Genomic DNA, 22,993 nt, shown 5'->3' with positions numbered 1-22,993 from the left:
AATTTGCAACTTCAATTGTTTAGAGGATTAATTATGTTATTCTTACTAATATTGAGGTATTGAAAATAGTAAAAATAATTAAATTTTGTGTATTATTGTACTTTTATGACATTGTAATTCATGTTCTATAGGTACTGGGAAAAAACAAACAAACAAATCAATCTTTTGTTTTGCTGAATGCAAAATGTATTATTATTTCAGATTTTTATTATAGTGGAAGGACAATGGAATTATTGTTAAGTTTCGTATTTTCTCCTTGGATATTGGACAAATTGCTTTATTTTGTGAACCTCTAGTTCCTTTTTAGAAAATGGATAATATTTGATTGGTAAAATTGATAGGTGTGCTGTGGCGTACATATGATACAATGAGTAGACGTGGGAGGAATTCTCAGCTTAGAACTGAAAACTCGAAATTCATCAAAAACAGGCAGTTGCATGATGTAGACTGTAATTTGATGTTCTTATTCCTTTGAATAAAATATTTGTCCAATGAAATTTCACAAATAAGTGTTAAGATTATTAAGATTCATTTAATTTGAGCATTGTAGTTGATATGACAAGATAATTGTTTTAATCTCATTATTTTAAAATAAGCACATTTTTGGCTTTTGCTTCCCTCTCATTTTAGCAGGAAACTTTCAATAGTCAAAATGAGTCATGAGAATTCCAGCACGATCACTGAGCTTGTCCTTGTAGGATTTTCCAATCACCCCCAGACTGAGATTCCACTCTTTTTTCTCTTCTCTCTGGTCTACTCAGCAAATCTCTTTGGCAACACAGCTGTTATCATCTTAGTCGCCGTAGATTCCTCTCTCCAGACACCCATGTATATCTTCCTTTGTCACCTGGCCTTTCTCAACATATTTTTTAGCACAGTTGTGGTCCCCAAGATGCTTTTTAATTTTCTTGCAAGCAGGAAAGTCATATCTTACAACTTCTGTATTGCTCAGACTTACATCACCTTATTCCTGGAGTCAACTGAGTGCTTTCTCCTTGCAGTGATGGCACTGGATCGCTATGTGGCCATTTGTTACCCACTGAGATATCTGCTCATCATGAACTGGCCTGTGTGCATGACATTGGCTCTGGGGGCCTGGATCATTGGCTTTTTTGCCTCAGTGGTGCCTCTCTACCTCATAATTCTTCCACTCTGCGGTCCATATGTTGTTGACTATATTTTCTGTGAATTGCCCATTCTTCTTCACATGTTCTGTGCTGTTACATCCCTGCAGGAAACTGTGATGGCCATAGGAGGGGCTGGAACGGTGTTATTCCCCTTCCTCCTCATTATACTCTCCTACCTTCGCATCTTGGTGGCTGTGATGAAAATAGATTCTGTTAAAGGCAAGAAAAAAGCCTTTTCTACATGTACTTCCCACCTGATTGTGGTGACCATATATTATGGAACTGGATTGATCCGGTACATGAGACCCAAGTCCCTCTATTCAGCAGAGGGAGACAAACTCATCTCTGTGCTCTATGCAGTCATCATCCCTATGCTGAATCCTTTCATTTACAGCCTAAGGAACAAGGAAGTCAAAGAGGGTATGAGAAGAGTCATGGGAAGATACAAAAATGAAACAAAATAACAAATCACAGACTAGAATCTTTAGAAGTTAAAGGCAATGCTTACATTTTTTTTTAGCCTGTGTTCATATCCAAATACTATGAGACTAAGCTTCATCCCAAATAATTTGGATTTGGCAGACTCTCAGATAAAAGCAGTCATCACATTTTTACAAATTTCAAGTGTTTCTAGTTCAAGTTTCTCCTATGAGTGAGCATGTATGGATAATTGTTTATGATGTGTCAGAACATTGCTGTATCAGCTCAATGAAATATGTTGTTAACTGCACCATGAACTTCCAGGTCAACACATTGCCATGCCCTGCAGTCACTGCCTTTACAATATTTTATTCTCTATTTTTCCATTTATTTTGCAAGGTGTCAAATTACGACAAGGTGGCTCATTCTTACTTTAATTTACTAATAAGCTCCATCTTTTCCGGGGTTTCAGCCTGAATATATGAGTCTCAGATCTTTACTGGATAAAATGAAAGGCAGTGTAAATTCTGAAAAACATATATCATTAATTCTTACAAAAGAGAAATATATTTGAAATTACTGATGAGAGTTTTTTAAAGAAGTATAAAACACTGTATTTTTTTGGTTTTATTTTTTCTTTAAACTTTTACCTTTGTGACCTCTAATTTTAGGAAAAGGTATGATTTTTTGAATTTGAAAACCAAAGAAAAACTCTTCTCAATTCCTTAAATTTTAGTTATCTCCATATGGAAGGCAGCTTGCAAGAATAAATACTAACAGTAATTTAATTTATTAACTTTTTAGATATTTAAACGTATTGGCTACAGATTTGCCACTATAGTATCTTAAGGAGTCATATATTAAATAGTTTAACATTTCTGAATTTGGAGGTCAACAGCAGAATTAATCCTAGGTTCAATCACTTATTTGCTATATGTCTTTTATCAAATTGTTTTCTGTGCTTTAATTTCCCTCTTGAAAAATCAGGTAATGCAATGTATAGGAGTGTAAAGGTGAACACATAAAATACACCTAAAATAAAAGAGAGGCTTAAAACACACTAGATAAGATCATTTTCCATATGCTGTTGAAAAAAAAAGAAAAGAACTTTGTGCTAGATTCCACAATTTTATAGAAAGAAAAGAAATGTACAGTAATTACACTACATAAACATCTTTTCAGACTCTCTTTTCTAATTTCTGTTGGAAATTGATGTTTTCATGAAAGTGGAAATTCCTCATTCCAAAGTTAGTACACATAGAATAATCTAGAGATTCTATCCACAACTTTAATAAGTATGAGGGCCAAAGTACTTAATGTCTCTAATTAACCAACCTATTGCATACCGGAGTACCAGAAAATGACTGATGCTTATCCCTGTATGGCAGGCCTCTGACTTCTTTAAAAAAATTTAATTCTTACATATGGAAGAAAGAGTAGTTTCTGTCTCTATCATCAAATTTTATCATATGCTGATGTATAATACATAAGGGAAAAAAGAGAAACAAATCTTAATGTGGAGTGAAGCAATAGCTGTCTGATTTGTAATATTTTTTTCAATACCTAGGGCTCCATGGAAACATTGTGTAAATGCATATGTGTGGTCTTCTTTGTACCAAGTTCATTTTGCAGTGTCTCCAGATTAATGACTTTACTTAAAAGCAATGCACTCACTGTAGTGATCCAATACATTGTCATCAAAACCGAACACATGATAGCATCATATCCTGCTTTTACAACCATTTCTCCAACAAGCAGAACATACTGAAAGGAAATAGTAGTTATAGATCAATAAAGACTTTGATTACAAGTAATTTTTTTCTTAGAAAATTTACAGACCTCCCCACCAACTCCCTCTATTTTAATTTCATATTGAATGTTCAGCTATATCTTAATGAAAACTTAGGGGTGCCTGGGTGGCGCAGTCGTTAAGCATCTGCCTTCGGCTCAGGGCATGATCCTGGTGGTCTGGGATTGAGCCCCACATCAGGCTCCTCTGCTGTGAGCCTGCTTCTTCCTCTCCCACTCCCCCTGCTTGTGTTCCCTCTCTCGCTGGCTGTCTCTGTCAAATAAATAAATAAAATCTTAAAAAAGAAAAGAAAAGAAAACTTACTGAGAATGTAAATTTTGTCTGTTTTCCGGAGATCACTGTTGTTTGTTACTCACCTAGATTCATATAAAAACATAAAATGTATACATTTAATTTATGAAATTATTATCACTGTTCAAAGCTTTGGGAAACAATCTGACTTTGAATAAATTTTCCACTTAACCCAGTAAATACCTGATTAAGTCACTCTTATCTTTGGTTAAACCAAAAATTTTTTTCCCACATCAAAAATAAATTTTGTGCTGGCTATTGATGATATGTTGACTTTGGTAATTTAAGCAACTTTGCAAACAACAGGTCTGTTACTGGAAACCATAGCCAAGAATACAAAAGGACAAGGGCATGCAATTATGAGAAGACAATGCGGAGGGAAGTCAGTTTCCCTAAGGTTTAATTATGAGAAACTTCTTGCTCAAGTAATTAGCATAGGCCTTCCACAAGTCTTAATGAGATCATGGGAAGAAAAGAAGTTTCTTCATTTTGCCTCAATACACTTTCTCAAACACAAATGAAGAGACTTTTTTTTTTTGAGATTTGAACATGATATTGGATCTGTAAACACATTAGTTAGATGATTTGAGAGGAGCTGACTGGTTAAATACATAAGTAAATTATAGGCCCACTAAGTTCTTTCTTTTTAGGTTATAAATAGGTAAGACTTGCAGTGTGTGTGTGTGTGTGTGTGTGTGTGTGTGTGTATTTCTAAAATATATGGGCTTATAATTAACAGTTGTAGGATCTAAACAAGTAAAATTTTAATTCATTGTGAATATTTGGAGGCAACATAAATTTTAGTGTCTTTTAAGTAATGTCTTCAGTATCAAGAACTAATGATGTTTACTCAGGAAAATATATTTATTGTATCTGTTTTCCTGTTTGTTTGAATTTTTTCCCTTTTTAAAATTTTTTTTATCTAATTAAGTTTTATTTATTTTATTTATTTTATTAATAAAAAATTATCATGTTATGTTAGTCACCATATAATCCATCCCTAGTTTTTGATGTAGTGTTCCATGATTCATTGTTTGCGTATAACACCCAGTGCTCCATGCAGTGTGTGCCCTCCTTAATACCCATCACTGGCCGATCCCAATCCCCCACAACGCTCCCCTCTGAAGCCCTCAGTTTGTTTCCCAGATTCCATAGTCTTTCGTGGTTCATTCCCTCTTCTGTTTAGCCCCCCCTTCATTCTTCCCTTCCTTCTGATGAGGTTGTAGAATATAGGTGAGGTTCAGTGGGGTGGCTTCTGGAGCCAATGACCAAGAAAGAATTCTTGAAGCATCTTTGGTGCAAAATTGTTGGTTTATTAAAGCATGGGGACAGGACCTGTGGGCAGAAAGAACTGCTGCCCCGGGTTGTGAGAGGTGGCTGATTATATACCATGGGGTTGGGGGAGGTGAGGAAAAGGGGAGGCTGAGAAAGCACTTTCATATGTCAAAGAAGACTCGCAGGACACTGGAGGCCCCACCATGGTCAAGCCAAGGCTGTCCACATTATCGTTGTGATCTTATCAATGAGCTGCAGGTCCAAAGAAATTCCATTTTATTTACATTTCCTTCTGCCTCAGCTTCCCTCAATTTTATGGAGGGGATGGTAATGTTAGGGCTTCAGAAAACTGACTTATGGGTCTTGCAGGGCTGTGATCTCTATCAGTTCACCATTTTTTTTCCTTTCCTTAGTTTTAGGGCAGCCAGGAGTGCCGAGGAATGGTGCATACATGATGGGGGATGGGGGTTGTAGGGTGTCAGCTTCTACTTTGTCTTCAGCCAGCCTTCTGTTCCCTCATCATTTCTCCTACCGATCTCCCTGATATTCCTTATGTTCCATAAATAAGTGAAACCATATGATAATTGTCTTTCTCTGCTTGACTTATTTCACTTAGCATAATCTCCTCCAGTCCCATCCATTTGAAACTTATTTTAAGGAATTTTCTCAAGTGATTATGGAGACTTGCAAGTCAAAGTCCAAAATCTGCTAGGTGGTCCAGTGTGCTGAAAAACTAAAGAGAGCTACTGCTGTAGTTAATATTTGAAGATCTTCTGCTAGCGATTCTCTCCTGGTCAAGAGAGTTCAATCTTTTGTTCCATTTAAGCCTCCAAATGGTTGAATAAAGCCCACCCACATCATGGAATAAAATTTTGCTTTCTCAAACTCCACTGACTTAAATGTTAATCTCATTTAATTGTTAAACATCTAGATTAATATTTGACCACATATCTGGGCACTGTGGCCCAGCCAGGTTGACATACAAAATTACCCATGCAATTTCATATTCAGATTATTTATTTCTAGCACATAGTCACACACTGTTTTTTAGATATTAATCTTATACCATAAATGATTTGCTGAATTAATTAATTCTATTACTTTTTAATATATTATTTGGGGTTTTCTATATATAAGATTATGTTATCTGTGAGTATAGATCTTCTCTGTTGCTTGTTTAATTTCTCCAACTGCTATTTCCAATACTATGTTGAATAAAAGTGACAAAAGTGAACCCATCCTTAATTTGTTTTGTTCTTGACATTCGGATAAAAGAATTCAATCTTTCAGGTTTGTTGGGCAGATGGCAAAGTAGGAGAACCCTAAACTTACCTTGTACCACAGATACAATTAGATAACCTTCACAGCAGTGAAAATAACTCAGAAAACAACCCAAAGACTGGCAGAACAAATGTCATAAATAAAGGTAGAGAGGAATCTTCATTGAAGAAGGTAGGAAGGGTGATGACTTCTGGGAGCAAAACGGACTCTGGTTGTTCACAGCGGGGAGGGGGCTGATGGCACAGAGAAAGGTGGAAAACAGACATTCACACAAAGGAGCCTACAAATGGGGGGTATGAATCTCCATAATTTTTCACTTTGAAAGCCAGACAGACTGAATCTCATTAGTTTACAACCAATGGGACTTAAAGCCTGGAATTTTAAAAATCAGTGGGTTAGGCTTTGAGCCCAGAGGGCATTAGGAAGTCAGATTCTCACACTTAAAGAAACAACACTATAAACAGCCCCTGCAGATATGCTGTAGAGCAAGCAGTTTGAAAAATTCCAGGGGCAGTGATTTTCTCATCTCAGAGAATGGCCCAGAAAGACAGGGATCACATGGAGACCCCTCCAGGATCAAAGGAAGTAGCAGGTGCCATTGATCTCTCCCAATCCCAACATAAACAATGGTCTCCTGCAGGAACCAGCGCTAGGCCTACACTGTTTACAACTTACTTACAACAAGCCCCCCACACACACACACACACTCATGCATCACCTCTGATGCCACCCTCTAAGCCATGCTCCTTTTAGTCCCTGCACTGCAGGCCCCTGACTCAAAACACCAGCACAAACCATGCTAACACCGTGTCTCCTGATCAACATGTTTTGTGGGACCTCAGTTCTAGCAGCAGTGGTGCAGGTCTCATTTCCCAAGCAGACCACAACACACTTTGTTAAAACATGTCCCATCCCTACTGGGGAATAACCCTTGCCTATAATAGGCAAATAGGGCCTCTGTAGATCATTGGACTAAAGGAAAAAGAGGCCAAGACTCAAAAGCAAAGCACACACAACACACATAAGGAGAAACTCCTGAAGCACCAGGTGTAGCTAACTTTCCTAACACAGAGGAACAGACACATAAAAGTTAGACAAAATGAAGACATAGAGGAAAATCTGCCAAATGAAAGAACAGGACCAAACCACAGCAAGAGACCAAAGCAAAATGTAAATAAGTAATATGCCTGAGAGATTATTTAAATTATCATAAAGATATTCAGAGGACCTGAGAAAAGAGTGAAGGGCATTAGTGAGACTCATTTTTTTTTTTATTTTTTTGAAAGATTTTCTTTCCTTATTTGTCAGAAAGACAAAAAAAGAAAGAGAGCACAAACAGGAGGAGCAACAGGCATAGGGGAAACGCAAGCTCCTGCTGAGCAAGGAGCCCAATGCAGGACTCTATCCCAGCACCCTGGGATCATAACTTGAGCCAAAGGCAGATGGTTAACTGACTGAGCCACCCAAGCACCCCATCAGTGAGACTCTTAACACAGAAATAAAAAAGAACCAATCAGAGATTAAAAAAAAAAAACACAACACAATAAAGGAAATTAAAAATACATATTTGTTTGTTTTTAGTTTCAGAAGTGGAGTTTAGCAAATTCATCACTTACATATGACACCCAGTGCTCATCAAAACAACTTCTTTTCTTAATACCCACCACCAATTTAACAAATCCCCCTACTGCCTCACCTCTACCACTCACAGTTTGTTCTCTGTACATAAGAGCCATCCACTTCCTGTCCTAGCTCAGATTCCAATGAATCATTTGAAAGAATCAGAAGAACCAAAAGAACCAAAAACATGTGCCAAAGAGTTAAAGTGCACTTACCCCTAAAGCTCAGGGATTGATGTGGAACATATCACAAATGTATTAGTAAGCTGTGAACAGACTAAAAACTGGCCCCACTCATGGGAGTGAGTAAATGAGTCCAGAATTTTCACTCTTAGCCTTACCATCTCTGAGGCATCATCAAACCTAAAATCAAGCCAGGCTCCTCTCCCATGTGGGTTAATGCTATGACACCAGCAACTTTTGCTTTCTGTCACTCTTTTCTCTAAACAGCAGTGAGGTTTGCAAATGCAGAATATATCATGTCAGCTCCTATTTGATATCCTTTGATAATTCATCATCTGTCTTAATGTAAAATGCAAAATCCTTTGTAGGGCTTTTAATGACCGTCAGAAACTAACTCTTGTCTTTCTCTACAAACTCATCTCCTCCCTCCATCCCCACGCTCCCCAGGTTTCTTCTCCTGACATTCACACCATGTTCTCTGCCTGGGATACTACTTCCATTCTTATTCTTCTCATCTGTAAAGTGTAGGTTAAAGTACAACATCAACATAGAAAGCTTTCCTAGAGCTCTATGTTGATTCAGACCTTATTGTTCCATGTAAATACACCAGCTTATACTTTACTGTTTCACAGCTAACACCACAAATAAACATAAATCCGTTATTCCTTTTATAAGTCATTACATATATCTCTCTCCCTCAAAACTAGAGGCTCCATTAAGACAAAATTTTCCTTGGCCATTTCTTTAACATTGTGTTCCTGGTCAATTCAGACTGCAGCAAGAGGATGGCAAATGTAAAGGGCTTGAAAATAATTGTGGAATTAATGAATGAGATAGTAGGCAGGAGTACCAGAGGTCTTCTAAACATTGGCTGAATAAAAGAAATTTTTATTCCTTTCTTCCTGCCGTCCTGTCTTCCTATCTGTTCCCTTCCCTTTTCTTCCTTTTCCCTTCTTTTTTTCCCTTTCCCTAGTTTCCTTACTTCATTTCTTTGTTTTTTCCCCTTCTCTCTTTCTCTTTCCCTTTCTCTCTCTCTCTGTCTTTTGTCTTTCTCTCTCTCCCATTCTCCCTTTCTCTCCTTCCCTCTCCATCTGTCCCTCCCCTCCACTTATGACTCCCTCCCTCTGTCTTACTCCTTCCATCCTTCCTCTGTTCCTAGGATTTTATTAAACAGAAAACATTAAAATGTCTAAGTTCCTATAGATCAACCTTTGGCACTTCAAAAATCCTTTGTTCTTGTCATGAGGAGATAGTTTATGTCAACAATAGTTTATATATCTTTTCTTTTTTCATTTATTTATTCCACAGGCATGTAAAAGGTCCCAGTAGCACAAAGAATTGAATCTATAAGGCCAGTTTCCTACCAGTATTTAAAAGATGTATAACTTTCTACACATATCCTTTATGAACTCAGGAGAAATTCTCCTGTAAAATCTAAAAATAATGTGTGAAATCATCATGCCCTCGAGTCACATGATTAGAATCTCACCAGAAGGTGGAAAACAGTGCCAAAGGACAAAAATGCCCCCAAAATTATTTGGTAGAGGCAATTTATCTTCTGAGCAGTTGTTGGAAAGGGGCCATGAAGAAACTCTTTCATTATGGGTTATGAAATTCAACATAGCATCAAGGATGCCATTATAGTTTGAAGGCTCTGAAGCTGCACTCACATATTCCCAAACTTAATCCATTATATATTCTGTGCTAATTTTCCTTAATACACACACACACACACACACACACACACACACACACACACACACACCAAACTCCCCTTCACTCTTATTCCATAGATACCACAATTTTTTCCCCATTTCTTTTCTAACAGCCTCTTTGAATTCTTGGTTCCTCAAGCTATAGATAACAGGGTTCAACAGAGAGGTCACCACAGTGTAGAAGACAAAAATGATCTTGTTGATTTCAGGTGACAGGTGGTCATTGTGGTAAACATACATGGAGATCATGGTCCCAGAGTAGTGACAACATCCACATGGGAGCCAGATGTGGGAAAGGTCTTCATCAGGCCAGAGGCTGAAGGAATTCTCAATACTGTGGGCACAATGAAAACATAGGACACAAGTGTAAGAAGAAATCAAATGCAAAGCACTGCAGTTGACAGGATAAAGATGGCCATCCTGGTGATATACACACTGGAACATGAGAGCTGCATGACGGGAGAGGGGTCACAGAAGAAATGATTGATCTGGTTAGGACCACAGAAATACAACTTGGAAATCATTAGGGAGGGCAGAAATCCTGTGCCAACACCTGTCAACAAGGAGACTGCCACCAATCTGGTGCAGATCTCAGGACTCATCAGGAAAGAGTAGTGGAGTGGGTTGCAGATGGCCAGATATCAGTCATAGGTCATCGTGGCCAGAATAAAGAAACTCAGTAGCACCAAAGAACACAAAGAAATGAAGCTGTGCCATCTGTACAGGCAGGGAAGGAGATTGCTTGGCCATGGGAGAAAAAAAAATGGCTAAGAGAGGGGGCACAATAGTGGATGTATATCACATTTCCAGAAAGGAAAGATAGTTGAGAAATATCTTCATAGGTGAGTGTAGTCGCTGGTCTTGGCTCACCACTGCAATAATGACAACATTCCCTGTGATCATGAGAAAGTAGATGAACAGAGAAATGGCTAAAAGCCAATGTCTGCCATTCAAATTTTTTCTGGAATCCTAGAAGCTGAAACTCAGTGACACTGGACATATTTGGGGGCTTCATTGCCTGTGGAAGGGAAAATATTTTGGAAAAATTGTACACAAGGCATCCAAATATTTGTAGCTATTGATGTTTAGCAGTTTAGAGATTAATTTTTAAAAATAGTTTAGATCTTTGTGTACAACACTTTACAGGAACAAATGTTAAGTCCACCTTGGTTTTATAAAAAATATTTTGATATCACAAGCTGAATGTGGATGTTAGATCTTAGAAAGAACCTCAGCAAATTCCACTGATTTTGTTCTCTGAAATTTAGAAGTCTCAGGCCCAAAGATAAAAAAGAAGAGAAGAAGAAAAGAAATGGAAAGAAAAGAAAAGAACATACCAAAAAACACCTCTGATGGAAACCAAATTTGGAAACTAAGAATAATAACAATTCTTTTTAAAAGCAGACATATATGAAATCAATGACTTTCTTTCCATACATATGGGTTTGTCTGATAAACAATCAGACATACCATATCTCCTATGACATCTTAGGGAAGTTTATTCATTCTCTTCTCAAACAGTATTATGGGTACCTTGTGCTCTCTCTCTCTCTCTCTCTCTCTGTAGCTTTTTGTGCTGAGCGAACCTGTACCTCCATCGGCATCCTTTCTTGTCTTGTTGGATACCATGTTCTGCCACTGAGCATGTATCTTGTATGCATTCAACATGTCACCTTTCTTTGTTTTCCTTTCATTTATTTTAAGAGCTAGTCCTGATTAAAGGCAACATCCACCTGTGATAACTGAGCTTCTCTGAAATAAAGGAGATGAGAGACACACATAATGTTGTCATTTAAAATTCATAACCATTAACTCCAGTGTGTCTTTAGTGCTGTGGAAACTTTTGTTCATCTATTTATTCTTCCATTTTCCTCAGTGACTATTTGATATGTTTTTCTCTTTTTGGAAGCTTCCAACACTTCCTTGTCTATCTATGACTTCAGACAAAGATCTATTTTTCTGAAGGAAAAAACAAAACTGAAATCCTCCAATGGGAATATCCAGATACTCAAGCTACTAAATTCCCCACCTAAAACCTTCAATTCCTCTGCATCTGTTTCCTACATCTTACTCCAAATAAAAAGTTTATTCCTGGGTTAAGGTAAATCCCTCCACACATGCTTTAGTTCCTGCACTTTCCCATACAGTGGAAAGTTTTTCACGTGTTACACTTTCTTACTCGCCTGAACTAACAATGGTTCCTATCTGCCGGATCATTTCCTCAGCATTTAAGCAGGCTGTTTTTTTCTCCTTTTAAAAAGACAGAACAGGAACACTTGAGTGGCTCACTCAGTTAAGCATCTGCCTTCTGCTCAGGTCACGATCCCAGGATCCTGGGATCGAGTCCTATATTAGGCTTCTCTCTCTGCCTGCCACTCCCCCTGCTTGTGTTTGCTAGCTCTCTCTGACAAATAAATAAATAAATAAAATCTTTAAAAAAATAAAGGTAAAAAAATAAAAAGACAGACTATTCGAGGAATTAAATGGTGGAGGAGTAGGAGAACCCTAAGCTTACCTCATCCCTCAAACACAGCTAGATAAATATCAGATAATATTGAAGATGCAAGAAATCCTTTTGAAGACTTAAAGAACAAAACTGCACAACTAGAGGTAGAAAAATAGCCACATTGTAGAAGGTAGGAGCCACAGAAGGTTGATTTGGGGAAGGAAAGAACTGTGGGTTCTGTGAAGGAGAGGCAACCCTGATCATAAAGGGAAGAGCAAGAGAGAAAGAGAGAGAGAGAGAGAGAGAGCGCGCAAAAGCACATGTAGGGGATTGCGTAAGGAAAAAAAAAATCCCCAAAACATTGGGAAAAGGAGAGGGCTGACTATATGAAGTTTTCATAAGGAGAAGAGTGCAAATTCTGATGTTTTGGAAGTCTGTGCTATCACCAGGGTCATGCCCTGGAGGACTTGGTGGTGCTTTGGTGGGGAAGGAGGGCAGAGACCCAGAATCCGGAAGGTGATCTGAGGATCCCATGGGTCACACAGGGAGAAACTGTTCCACCGTATGCAGTACGTTTGGGAGTGGCAGCACAGCCTCTCTAGGGATGAAAGACCTGGCAGCACCACTGTGATACCCTTTTCACAAGCTGGGAACAAAGACACCAGCTGAGGGCAGCAAAGCTTGGTGCTGGCTTTTTGTTGCACTTTATCATAAAGTTCAAACCACTATGTGGTCACAGAAATGATTTTTGGGACAAGCCTGCACTGGCCAGAATGCAGAGAGACGCTCCCCCAGAGGATGAGCACAGGTTCACACCACACAGATCTCTAAAATTTGGAGTTATGAAACCCAGTCACAAGCCTGAGATAAATCAGGTGTACTGTGCCACTTGGCAGGTGGACAGCTCAGATACAGGCAGGGTGAAAGCAGGGATCTAGCAGAAGCCAAAGATACAAGAGAGGTGATAGTTTGCACTTCTGTGAGGGCTTCCTGAAGATTGGCAGGCTGGAACTCCCAGCTCCAGGGACAAGAGAGGTGGGCAAGGCACTTTCCTCGTCAACACTAACTTCAGTGAGCAAAGCAGTGCCACCTAGCGGACGTTAGAGCTGCTTGCACCAAACCCCAACTCTCGATGCTATGTAGGTACATCACTGGGGCAAGTCCACCTGGGAATCAGACAGCAGGCCCCGCCCCTGGAACATCAGCACAAAACTTTCACACACACCAACCCTACTGATCATAGAGTGCTACAAAGCTTCAGCTGTAAGTGAAATAGGATCTGCTGTCTTATTTAATTATTTTATTTTACTTTATTTTTTACCTCTTCTTAATATAATTGTTACTTTCAGGAGCAGGAATACATCAGGCTTTCCTAATCATCACACACACAAAAAACAGTGACCCAGACAAAATGACAAGAAGGAAGAATTCACCTTAAAAGAAAGAAGAGGAAGAAGTCATGGGATTTAATCAATACAGATACAAGTAAGATGTCTGAAACAGAATTTTAAACAGTAATAATAAGGATACTATCTGGGCTTCAGAAAGGCACAGAAGATGCTAGAGAACCCCTTATTGCAAAGGAAAATGAACAAAAACTACACAAGCTGAAATTGAAATACTATAACCAAGATGTAAACCCAAATGGATCCAATGAGAATGAGGATGGACAAACAGAGGAATGAATCAGTGATCTAGAAGATAACAATACAGAAAATAATGAAGCTGAAAAGAACAGGGAAAGTAAGGCGCACAATGTCTACACAAGTAAGTCTACACAGATGTAGACTTAGGGAACTCAGTTACTCCTTAAAGCATAATAACATTCATACCATTGGATTCCCAGAACAAGAAGAGAAAGGAAAAAGAGCAGAAGGTTTATTTCAGAAAATATAGCCAAAAACTTTCCTAATCCGGAAAAGGAACAGACATCAAGATCCAAGAGCCACAGAGAACTCTCAGTAAATTAAAAAAAAAAAAAAAGCCAGCCTTCACAGGACATGGACAAAATACATGAACAAGGAAAGAATCCTAAAAGAAGCAAGAGGAAAAAAAGTCCCTAAACTGCAAGTGAAGACAGATAAAGTTCACAGCACATCTCTCCAAAGAAACTTGACAGGCCAGAAGAGAGTGGCATGCTATAATGAACTCGATGAATGGGACAAATATGCAGCCATGAATACATTATCCAGCAAGTCTGTCCTTCAGAATAGAAGGAGAGGTAAAGAGTTTCCCAGACAAAGAAAAACTAAAGGAGTTAAGGTCCACTAAAGCAGCCCTGCAAGAAATATTAAAGGGAACTCTTTAGGTGGTGAAAAAAAAAAAAAAAAGACCAAAACCAACAACTACAAAGGAACAGAAAACAACACCAGAAACACCAACTTCATAGGTTACATATTGACATTGAATTCATTTCTATCAATAATCACTCTGAATGTAAATGGAGTAGATGCTCTAATCAAAAGACATAAGAAATCAGAATGGATTAAAAAAATCCATCCACTGAGGCCCTCAGTTTGTTTCTCATAGTCCATAGGCTCTCATGCTTCATTCCCCCCCAACATAATATAATAAAAAATCATTAAAAAAACTACTTACTAAAAAAAAATCCATCCATATGCTGCCTACAAGGTACTAATTTTAGAGCTAAAGATAACTGCAGATTGAAAGTGAGGGGATGGAGAATTATGTATCATGCTAATGGATGCCAAAAGAAAGCTGGGGTAAGCATACTTATGTCAGACACCCTAGATTTTTAAAGCTTAGTAAGAGATGAGGAAGGGCATTACATCACAATAAGGGGTATATCCATCAAGAAGATCTAAGTATCATAAAGATTTATGTCCCAAACTGAGGAAAGCCCAAAATATAAATCAATTAATAAAAACAAAGATATTCATTGATAATACAATAATAGTGCAGGACTTTAACACCCCACTCACAGCAATGGACAGATCACCTAAGCAGAAAATCAACAAGAAAACAAGGACTTTGGATGACACACTGAACCAGTTGAACTTAACAGATATATTGAGAACATTTCATCCTAGAGCAGGAGGATACACATTGTCTTCAAGTGCCTGTGGAACATTCTCCAGAATAGATCACATACTGGGTCACAACTCAGAAGAGGTCAGATAGTGAGTCACAAATCAGCCCTCAACAAATACAAAAATATTGAGATCATATTATGCATATTTTCAGACCACAATGCTGTGAAACTTGAAGTCAACCACAAAAAAAAAAAAAAAGGAAAGATCACAAATACATGGAGCCTAATGGATATCCTACTAAAGAATTAATGGGTAATCAGGAAATTAAAGAAAAAAATTATAAATACATGGAAGCAATTGAAAATGAAAACATGACCATCTAAAACTTTTGGGAAGCAGCAAATGTGGTCCTAAGAGGAAAGTATATTACAGTTCAGGCCCACCTCAGGAAGCAAGAAAATTTTCAAATACTCAACCTAACCTTACACCTAAAGGAGTTAGAAAAGGAACAGCAAATAAAGCCTAAAGCCAGCAGAAGAAGGGGAATGATAAAGATTAGAGCAGAAATAAATGAGATTGAAAAACAACAAACCAGTAGAACACACCAACGAAACTGATAGCTGCTTCTTTGAAAGAATAAAACTGATAAATGCCTAGCCAGACTTATCAAAAACAAAAGAGAAAGGACCCAAATAAATAAAATCATGAATTAAAGAGAAGATATCACAACAAACACGACAGAATTACAATCATAACAGAATACTATAAAGAGTAATATGCCAACGAACTGCTCAATATGGAAGAATTGGATAAATTCCTAGAAACATAGAAACTACTAAATCTGAAACAGGAAGAAATAGAAAATTTGAACAGATCCATCATCAGAAAAGAAATTGAGTCAGTAATCAAAAATCTCCCAACAAAGTCCACGGCCAGATGGCTTCCCAAAAGAATTCTACCAGACATAAAAAGAAGAGTTCAATGTGTATTCTTCTCAAACTATTCCAAAAAGATATATAAATGGAAGGAAAACATCTAAATGCATTCTACTAGGCCAGCATTACCTTAATTCCAAAAACAAAGGTTTCACTAAAATGGAGAATTACAGGCCAATATCCTTGATGAACATTGATGCAAAAATTCTCAACAAGATACTAGAAAATAAAATCCAAAATTACATTAAAACAACTATTCACTGCATTAAATGGGATTTATCCCTGGGATGCAGGGCTGGTTCAATATTGGAAAATCAATCAATCAATGTGACACATTACATTAAAAATGAAAGGATAAGAACCTTATGAACTTCTCAATATATGCAGAAAAAACATTTGACAAAATACAGCATCCATTCTTGATAAAAAAAAAACTCAATGAAGTAGGGGAAGATGGAATATAACTCAACATCATAAAAACCATATATGAAAGACCTACAGCTAATATCATTCTCAATGAGGAAGGACTGAGAGCTTGTCTTCTATGTCAGGATCAAGACAAGCATGTCCACTCTCACCATTACTATTTAACATACTACTGGAATTTTTAGCCTCAGCAACCAGATAACAAAAAAAAAAAATAAATAAAGGCATCCAAATTTGCCAGGAAGAAGGCAACATTTTACTATTTGTAGATGGCATGATACTCTATGTAGAAAGCCTGAAATTATCTATCAAAAAAAAATCCTAGAACTGATATCCAAATTCAGTAAAGTTGCAGGATATAAAATAAATGTACATAAATCTGATGCAGTTCTATACACCAATAAATAAGCAGCAGAAAATGAAATGAAGGAATTGATCTCTTTTTAAATTGCACCGAAAAACAAAAACAATAGGATAGGTAGGAACAAACCTAACCAAAGAAGTAAAAGACCTGTACTCTGAGAACTATAGAAAACTTATGAAAGTAATTGAAGAAGGCACAAAGAAATGGAAAATCAGGGGCACCTGGGTTGTTAAGCGTCTGCCTTCAGCTCAGGGCGTGATCCTGGCATTCTGGGCTCAAGCCCCACATCAGGCTCCTCTGCTGGGAGCCTGCTTCTTCCTCTCCCACTCCCCCTGCTTGTCTCTCTCTCTCTATCTCTGGCTGTCTCTCTCACTGGCTGTCTCTGTGTCAAATAAATAAATAAAATCTTAAAAAAAAGAAATGGAAAATCATTGCATGCTAATGGATTGGAAGAACAAGCATTGTTAAAATATCTATAAAATTCAAACAATATGCACATACAATGCAATTCCTATCAAAATACTGTGAGCATTTATCACAAAGCTAGAACAAACAGTCCTAAAATGTGTAATGGAACCACAAAAGACCAGAATAGCCAAACCAATCCTGGAAAAAAAAAAAAGAAAAAGAAAAGAAAGAAAGAAAGAAAGAAGAGAAAGAAAAAGAAAGAAAGAAAGAAAGAAAGAAAGAAAGAAAGAAAGAAAGAAAGAAAGAAATAGCTGGAGGCATCATGATTCAGGATATCAAGCTTATATCACAAAGTTGTAGTCACCCAGACAGTATGGTACTGGCAAAAAATAGCAGACGGATAAACCAGTGGAACAGAATAGGAAAACCAGAAATGGACCCACAAGTATATGGGCAACTAATCTTTGACAAAGCAAGAAGGAATATCCAATGGAAAAAAAAGACAGTCTTCAACAAATGGTGTGGGGAAAAGTGGACAACATGCAGAAGAATGAAACTGAACCACATTATTACACCACACACACACACACACACACACACACACACACACACACACGTTGAAAATGGATGAAAGACCTAAATGTGAGACAAGGAAACCATGAAAATCCCAGAGGAGAACACAGGCAGCATGACCTTGGCTATAGCAGCATCAAAGGAGATACATCACTGGAGGCAAGGGAAACAAACAAAAAAATGAACTATTGGGATTTCATCTAGATAAAATCTGCACAGCAATGGGAACAATGAACAAAACTAAAAGGTAGCCTACAGAATGGAGGGGATATTTGCAAATGACATATCTGATAAAGGGTTAGTATCCAAAAATCTATAAACAACTTGTCAAACTCAAGACCCCAAAAACAAAAATCCAACCAAGAAATGGGCAGAAGACATAAATAGAAATTTCTCAAAGAAGATATTCAGATGGCTAACAGATGAAAAAATATTCAACATCAATCATCATCAGGGAAATACAAATCAAAACAAAAGTGAGATACCATGTCATACCTTTCAGATGAGCTAAAATTAACAATGCAGAAAATAGCAGATGTTGGCAAGGATGTGGAGAAAGGGGAATCCTCTTACACACTGTGGTTGGGAATGCAAACTGGTGCAGAAACTCTGGAAAACAGTATTGAGGTTCCTCAAAAAATTAAAAATAGAACTACCTGTAACCCAAAACCATATTACCTGGTATTTTGCAAAGGTTGCAAAAATACAGATTTAAAGGGGTACATACATCCCAATGTTTATAGCATCATTATCAACAATAGCCAAACTGTGGAAAGAGCCCAAGTGTCCATTGACTTGGATAAATAAGATGTGAGATATTGATATAGATAGATATAGATGATATAGATATAGACATAGATAGATACAGATATAGATATACACAATGGAATATTACTCAGCATAAAAAGAATTAAATCTTGCCAATTGAAACAAGGTGGATGGAGCTAGAGTGTATTATGCTAAGCCAAATAAGTGAGTCAGAGAAAGATCAATACCACATGATTTCACTCATGTGGAATTTAGGACACAAAACAGATGAATATATGGGAAGGGAAAAGAGAGAGAGAGAAGCAAAGCATAAAATACTCTTAACTATAGAGAACAAACTGAGGGTTGATGGAGGGAGCTGGATGGGGGATGGGCTAAATGGATGATGGGTATTAAGGAGGGCACTTGTTATGATGAGCACAGAGTGTTATATATAAGTGATGAGTCACTAAATTCTACTTCCGAAACTAAATATTACACTATATGTTAAGTAACTAGAATTTAAATAAAAATTTGGAAAAAAAATACTAGCAAATAGAATCCAACAATACATTAAAAAAAATCATTCACCATGTCCAGTGGGATTTATTCCTGGGCTGCAAGCATGGTTCAATATCCACATATCAATCAATGATAAATACCACATTAATAATAGGAAGTATAAGAAACATATTATCCCCTAAATAGATGCAGAAAATGCATTTGACACAGTACAATATCCATCCATGATAAATGTTCTCTACAAAGTAAGGTTATATGAAATATACCTCAACATCATAAAGGCCATCTATAAAAAACCCACAGCTAATATGGTACTCAATGGAGAATAACAGAGAGCTATTCCTCTTTGGTCAGGAACAAGACAGGGATTTCCACTTTCACCATTGTGAATTAACATATTGGAAGTTGTAGCTACAGCAATGAGTAACAAAAAGAAATAAAAGGGGGGTGCCTGGGTGGTTCAGTTAAGTGTCTGCCTTTGGCTCAATTCATGACCCTGGGGTCCTGGGATTGAGCCCTATGTTGGGCTCCCTGCTCAGCAAGGAAGCTGCTTCTCCCTCTCCCTCTGCACCTCCCATTGCTTGTATTCTCTCTCTAGTTCTCTCTATATATCGAATAAATAAATATTTTTTTTTAGACGAAACAATGGGGCACCTGGCTGGCTCAGTCAGTTAGGCATTTCCTTTCAGCTCAGGTCATGATCCCAGGATCCTGGGATTGATCCCCACACTGGGGAGTCTGCTTCTCCCTTTCCATCTGCCTGCTGTTCCCCTTGCTTGTGTTCTTTCTCTCCCTCTGTCAAATAAATAAATAAAATCATTAAAAAAGTAAAAAATAAAATAAATTTAAAAAAAGAAATAAAAGGCATCCAAATAGGCAAGGAAGAAGTAAAACTTTCAATAGCTGTATATGACATGATACTCTATATAGAAAACCTGAAAACCTTCACCAAAATATTGGTAGAACTGATACACAAACTGAGTAAAGTCACAGAATACAAAATAAAAGTATGGAAATCTGTTGCATTGCTATACACCGATAATGTAGCAGCAGAAAAAGAAATCAAGGAATCAATCCATTTACAATTGTACCAAAAAACATAAGATACCTAGGAATAAACCTAACCAAAGAGGTGAAATACTTGCACTCTGAAAATTATAAAATACTGACAGAAGAAATCAAAGATGATACAAATAAATGGGAAAACAAAACAAAACAAAACATTCCATAATCATGGATTGGAAGAACAAATGTTGTGGAAATGTCTGTATTACCCAAAGCAATTTATATATTTAATGCAATCCCTATAAAATATCAACAGCATTTTTCAGAGTGCTAGCACAAACAATCTTAAAATTTGTATGGAACCAGTAAAGTCCATGAATATCCAAAGCAACTGTGAAAAATATAAACAAAAGTAAAGACATCACAATTCCAGACTTAAAATTCTAATACAAAGCTATAGTGATGAAGACAGTATGGTAACAGAAAATCCATAAATGAACCCACAACTATATGGTCAATTTATATTTGACAAAGCAGGGAAGAATATCCAATGGGAAAATGTCTCAGAAAATAGTGTTGGGGAAACAGGACAGCAACTTATAAAAAAATGAAACTGAGTCACTTTATTACACCATACACAAAAATAAATTCAAAATGGATTAAGTGTTTAAATACGAGATAAGAAACCATCAAAAAGAGGAGATCACAGGTTGCAACCTCTTTGATATTGCCCATAGCAATTTATTTCTACCTGTGTCTCCTGAGGAAAGGGACACCAAAGCAAAGAGTAAACTATCGGTACTTCAACAAAATTAAAAGCTTCTGCACAGCAAGGGAAACAATTGACAAACCTAAAAGGCAGCCTATTAAATGAGAGAAGATATTTGCAAATGACATATTTGATAAAAGGTTAGTACCTAAAGTAAATAAAGAAATTATAAAACTCAACATCCAAAAGCCAAATAATCCAATTAAAATGGAATATTTGATAAAAAGTTAGTATTCAAAATATATAAAGAATTTATAAAACTCAATATCCAAAAATCAAATAATACAATTAAAAATTGGTAGCAGTGCCTGGGTGACTCAATTGGTTGAGTGTCTGACTCTTGATTTTTGTTCAGGTCATGATCTAAGGGTTGTGGGATCAAACCCCATGTCATGCTCTGTGCTCAGTGCAGAGTCTGCTTGAGATTCTCTCTTGCCCTCTGCCCCTCCCTCCACTCACATGCTCTAAATACATACATACATACATAAAATCTAAACAAAAAATTGCAGAAGGCATGAATAGACATTTTTCCATAGAAGACATTGAGATGGCCAACAGATACATGAGAGGATGCTCAGTATCACTGATCAAGGAAATACAAATCAAAACCACAATGGATGGGACACCTGGGTGGCACCGTTGGTTAAGTGTCCAACTCTTGTTTTCAGTTCAGGTCATGATCTTGGGGTTATGGGAGCAAGCCCTAGTTGGGCTCTACACTCAGCCTGGTGTCTGCTTGGGACTCTCTCTCCCTCTCCCCCTCCCCACTGCTGGCACTCTCTCTCTCTCTAAAATAAATAAATAAACCAAAACAAACAGACAAACAAACTAAAATGAAATACCACTTCACACCTGTCAGAATGGCTAAAATCAACAACACAAGAACCAACCAGTGTTGGAACGGATGTGGAAAAAGGGGAACCTTCTTACATTTTTGGTGGGAATGCAAACTGGTGCACTATGGAGGGTCCTCAGAAAGTTAAAAAATATAAGTAAGATATGATCCAATATTGTACTTATGGCTAATTACCCAAAGAATGAAAAACTACATCACTTGCCCTGATGTTTATAGCAGCATTATCTACAATAGAGAAGTTGTTGTCAGTTGATGAATGAAAATATATATACCCAGTGGAATATTAGCCACAAAAAAGAATGGAATCTTGCCATTGACAGCATCATGGATGGAGTTACAGTCTATTACGCTATATGAAATGAATCAGAGAAAGACAAATACCTAATAATTTCACTCTTATGTGGATTTAGGAAACAAAACAGAAACAAAACAAAACAGATGTAAACTAAGAAATAGACTTTTAACTATAGAGAAGAAACTGATCATTACCAGTGGGGAGATGGGTGCCAGGTTAGGTTAAACAGGTAATGGGCATTAAGGAGGGCACTTATTGTGATGAGGACAGGGTGTTGTGTGTTAAGCGTTTAATTACCAAATTCTACACCTGAAACAAGTATTACACTGTGTGCTAACTGGAATTTAAATAAACACTTGAAAAGTAAACTAAGGGGGAAAAAACATAAAAAGGGATTTTCTTGAGAACAGAGAAATTTGTGTAATGTCCAGGTAAATGGGAAAGTTTGTGGAAAGCTTTCAATGGCTGCTCTTGTAGTGGTGTAGATGTGGCTTCGGGACTATTTCCTCCTGCTGTTCCTGTTGCAGCACATCAGATATGCCTCCTATCAAATGGAAAGGGGAATAAAAATAGAGATTATATGGGGATAAAGGGACATAGAAAGCCTAGTAAAAACCCCACATTTCCTAGATTTCTGAAACTATCACAGAAGCATTATCAACACAATCACATTTTCCTAGAGAAAAATGGGATGGAACTTATAAAGAGACTGTGCATTCAGAGAATAAATGTTCAGTTTGCCATGGAGGTGAAGAATGGCTGAAGTCAGCAAGATACACTCAAGTCTGTGGCTATAAGTTCCAGTTTTCCAAGATAAGAAAAAGTAATTGCACACTTCGACTGAAGTTAATCCAGGGTGACTGTGGGCTGATGCCTCCTCCCTCTCCTTTCCCCTTCCTCAGTGTGCCCATTTTCCAGGCAAAAATGATAAGC

The 22,993-nt window shown here is 37.4% G+C and overlaps 1 protein-coding gene and 1 pseudogene across 1 annotated transcript; one reads left to right on the top strand and one right to left on the bottom strand.

The window, feature by feature from the left end:
• Positions 1 to 652: 652 nt before the first annotated feature.
• On the top strand, positions 653 to 1,615 carry LOC103680332 (olfactory receptor 2A12-like). The gene has a single exon (XM_008709871.1). It carries the CDS (start codon positions 653 to 655, stop codon positions 1,589 to 1,591), a length of 939 nt encoding a protein of 312 aa, XP_008708093.1. The 3' UTR covers positions 1,592 to 1,615.
• A 6,781-nt stretch (positions 1,616 to 8,396) lies between these two features.
• LOC121100813 lies at positions 8,397 to 10,773 on the bottom strand (annotated as a pseudogene).
• Positions 10,774 to 22,993: the final 12,220 nt, after the last annotated feature.

This window comes from Ursus maritimus, unplaced genomic scaffold (genome assembly GCF_017311325.1).
Source record: "Ursus maritimus isolate PB19 unplaced genomic scaffold, ASM1731132v1 scaffold_5, whole genome shotgun sequence".
Classification (NCBI taxonomy): Eukaryota; Metazoa; Chordata; class Mammalia; order Carnivora; family Ursidae; genus Ursus; species Ursus maritimus.
The sequence above is the reverse complement of the archived record's forward strand: the minus strand, read 5'-3'. Positions and strand labels throughout refer to the sequence as shown.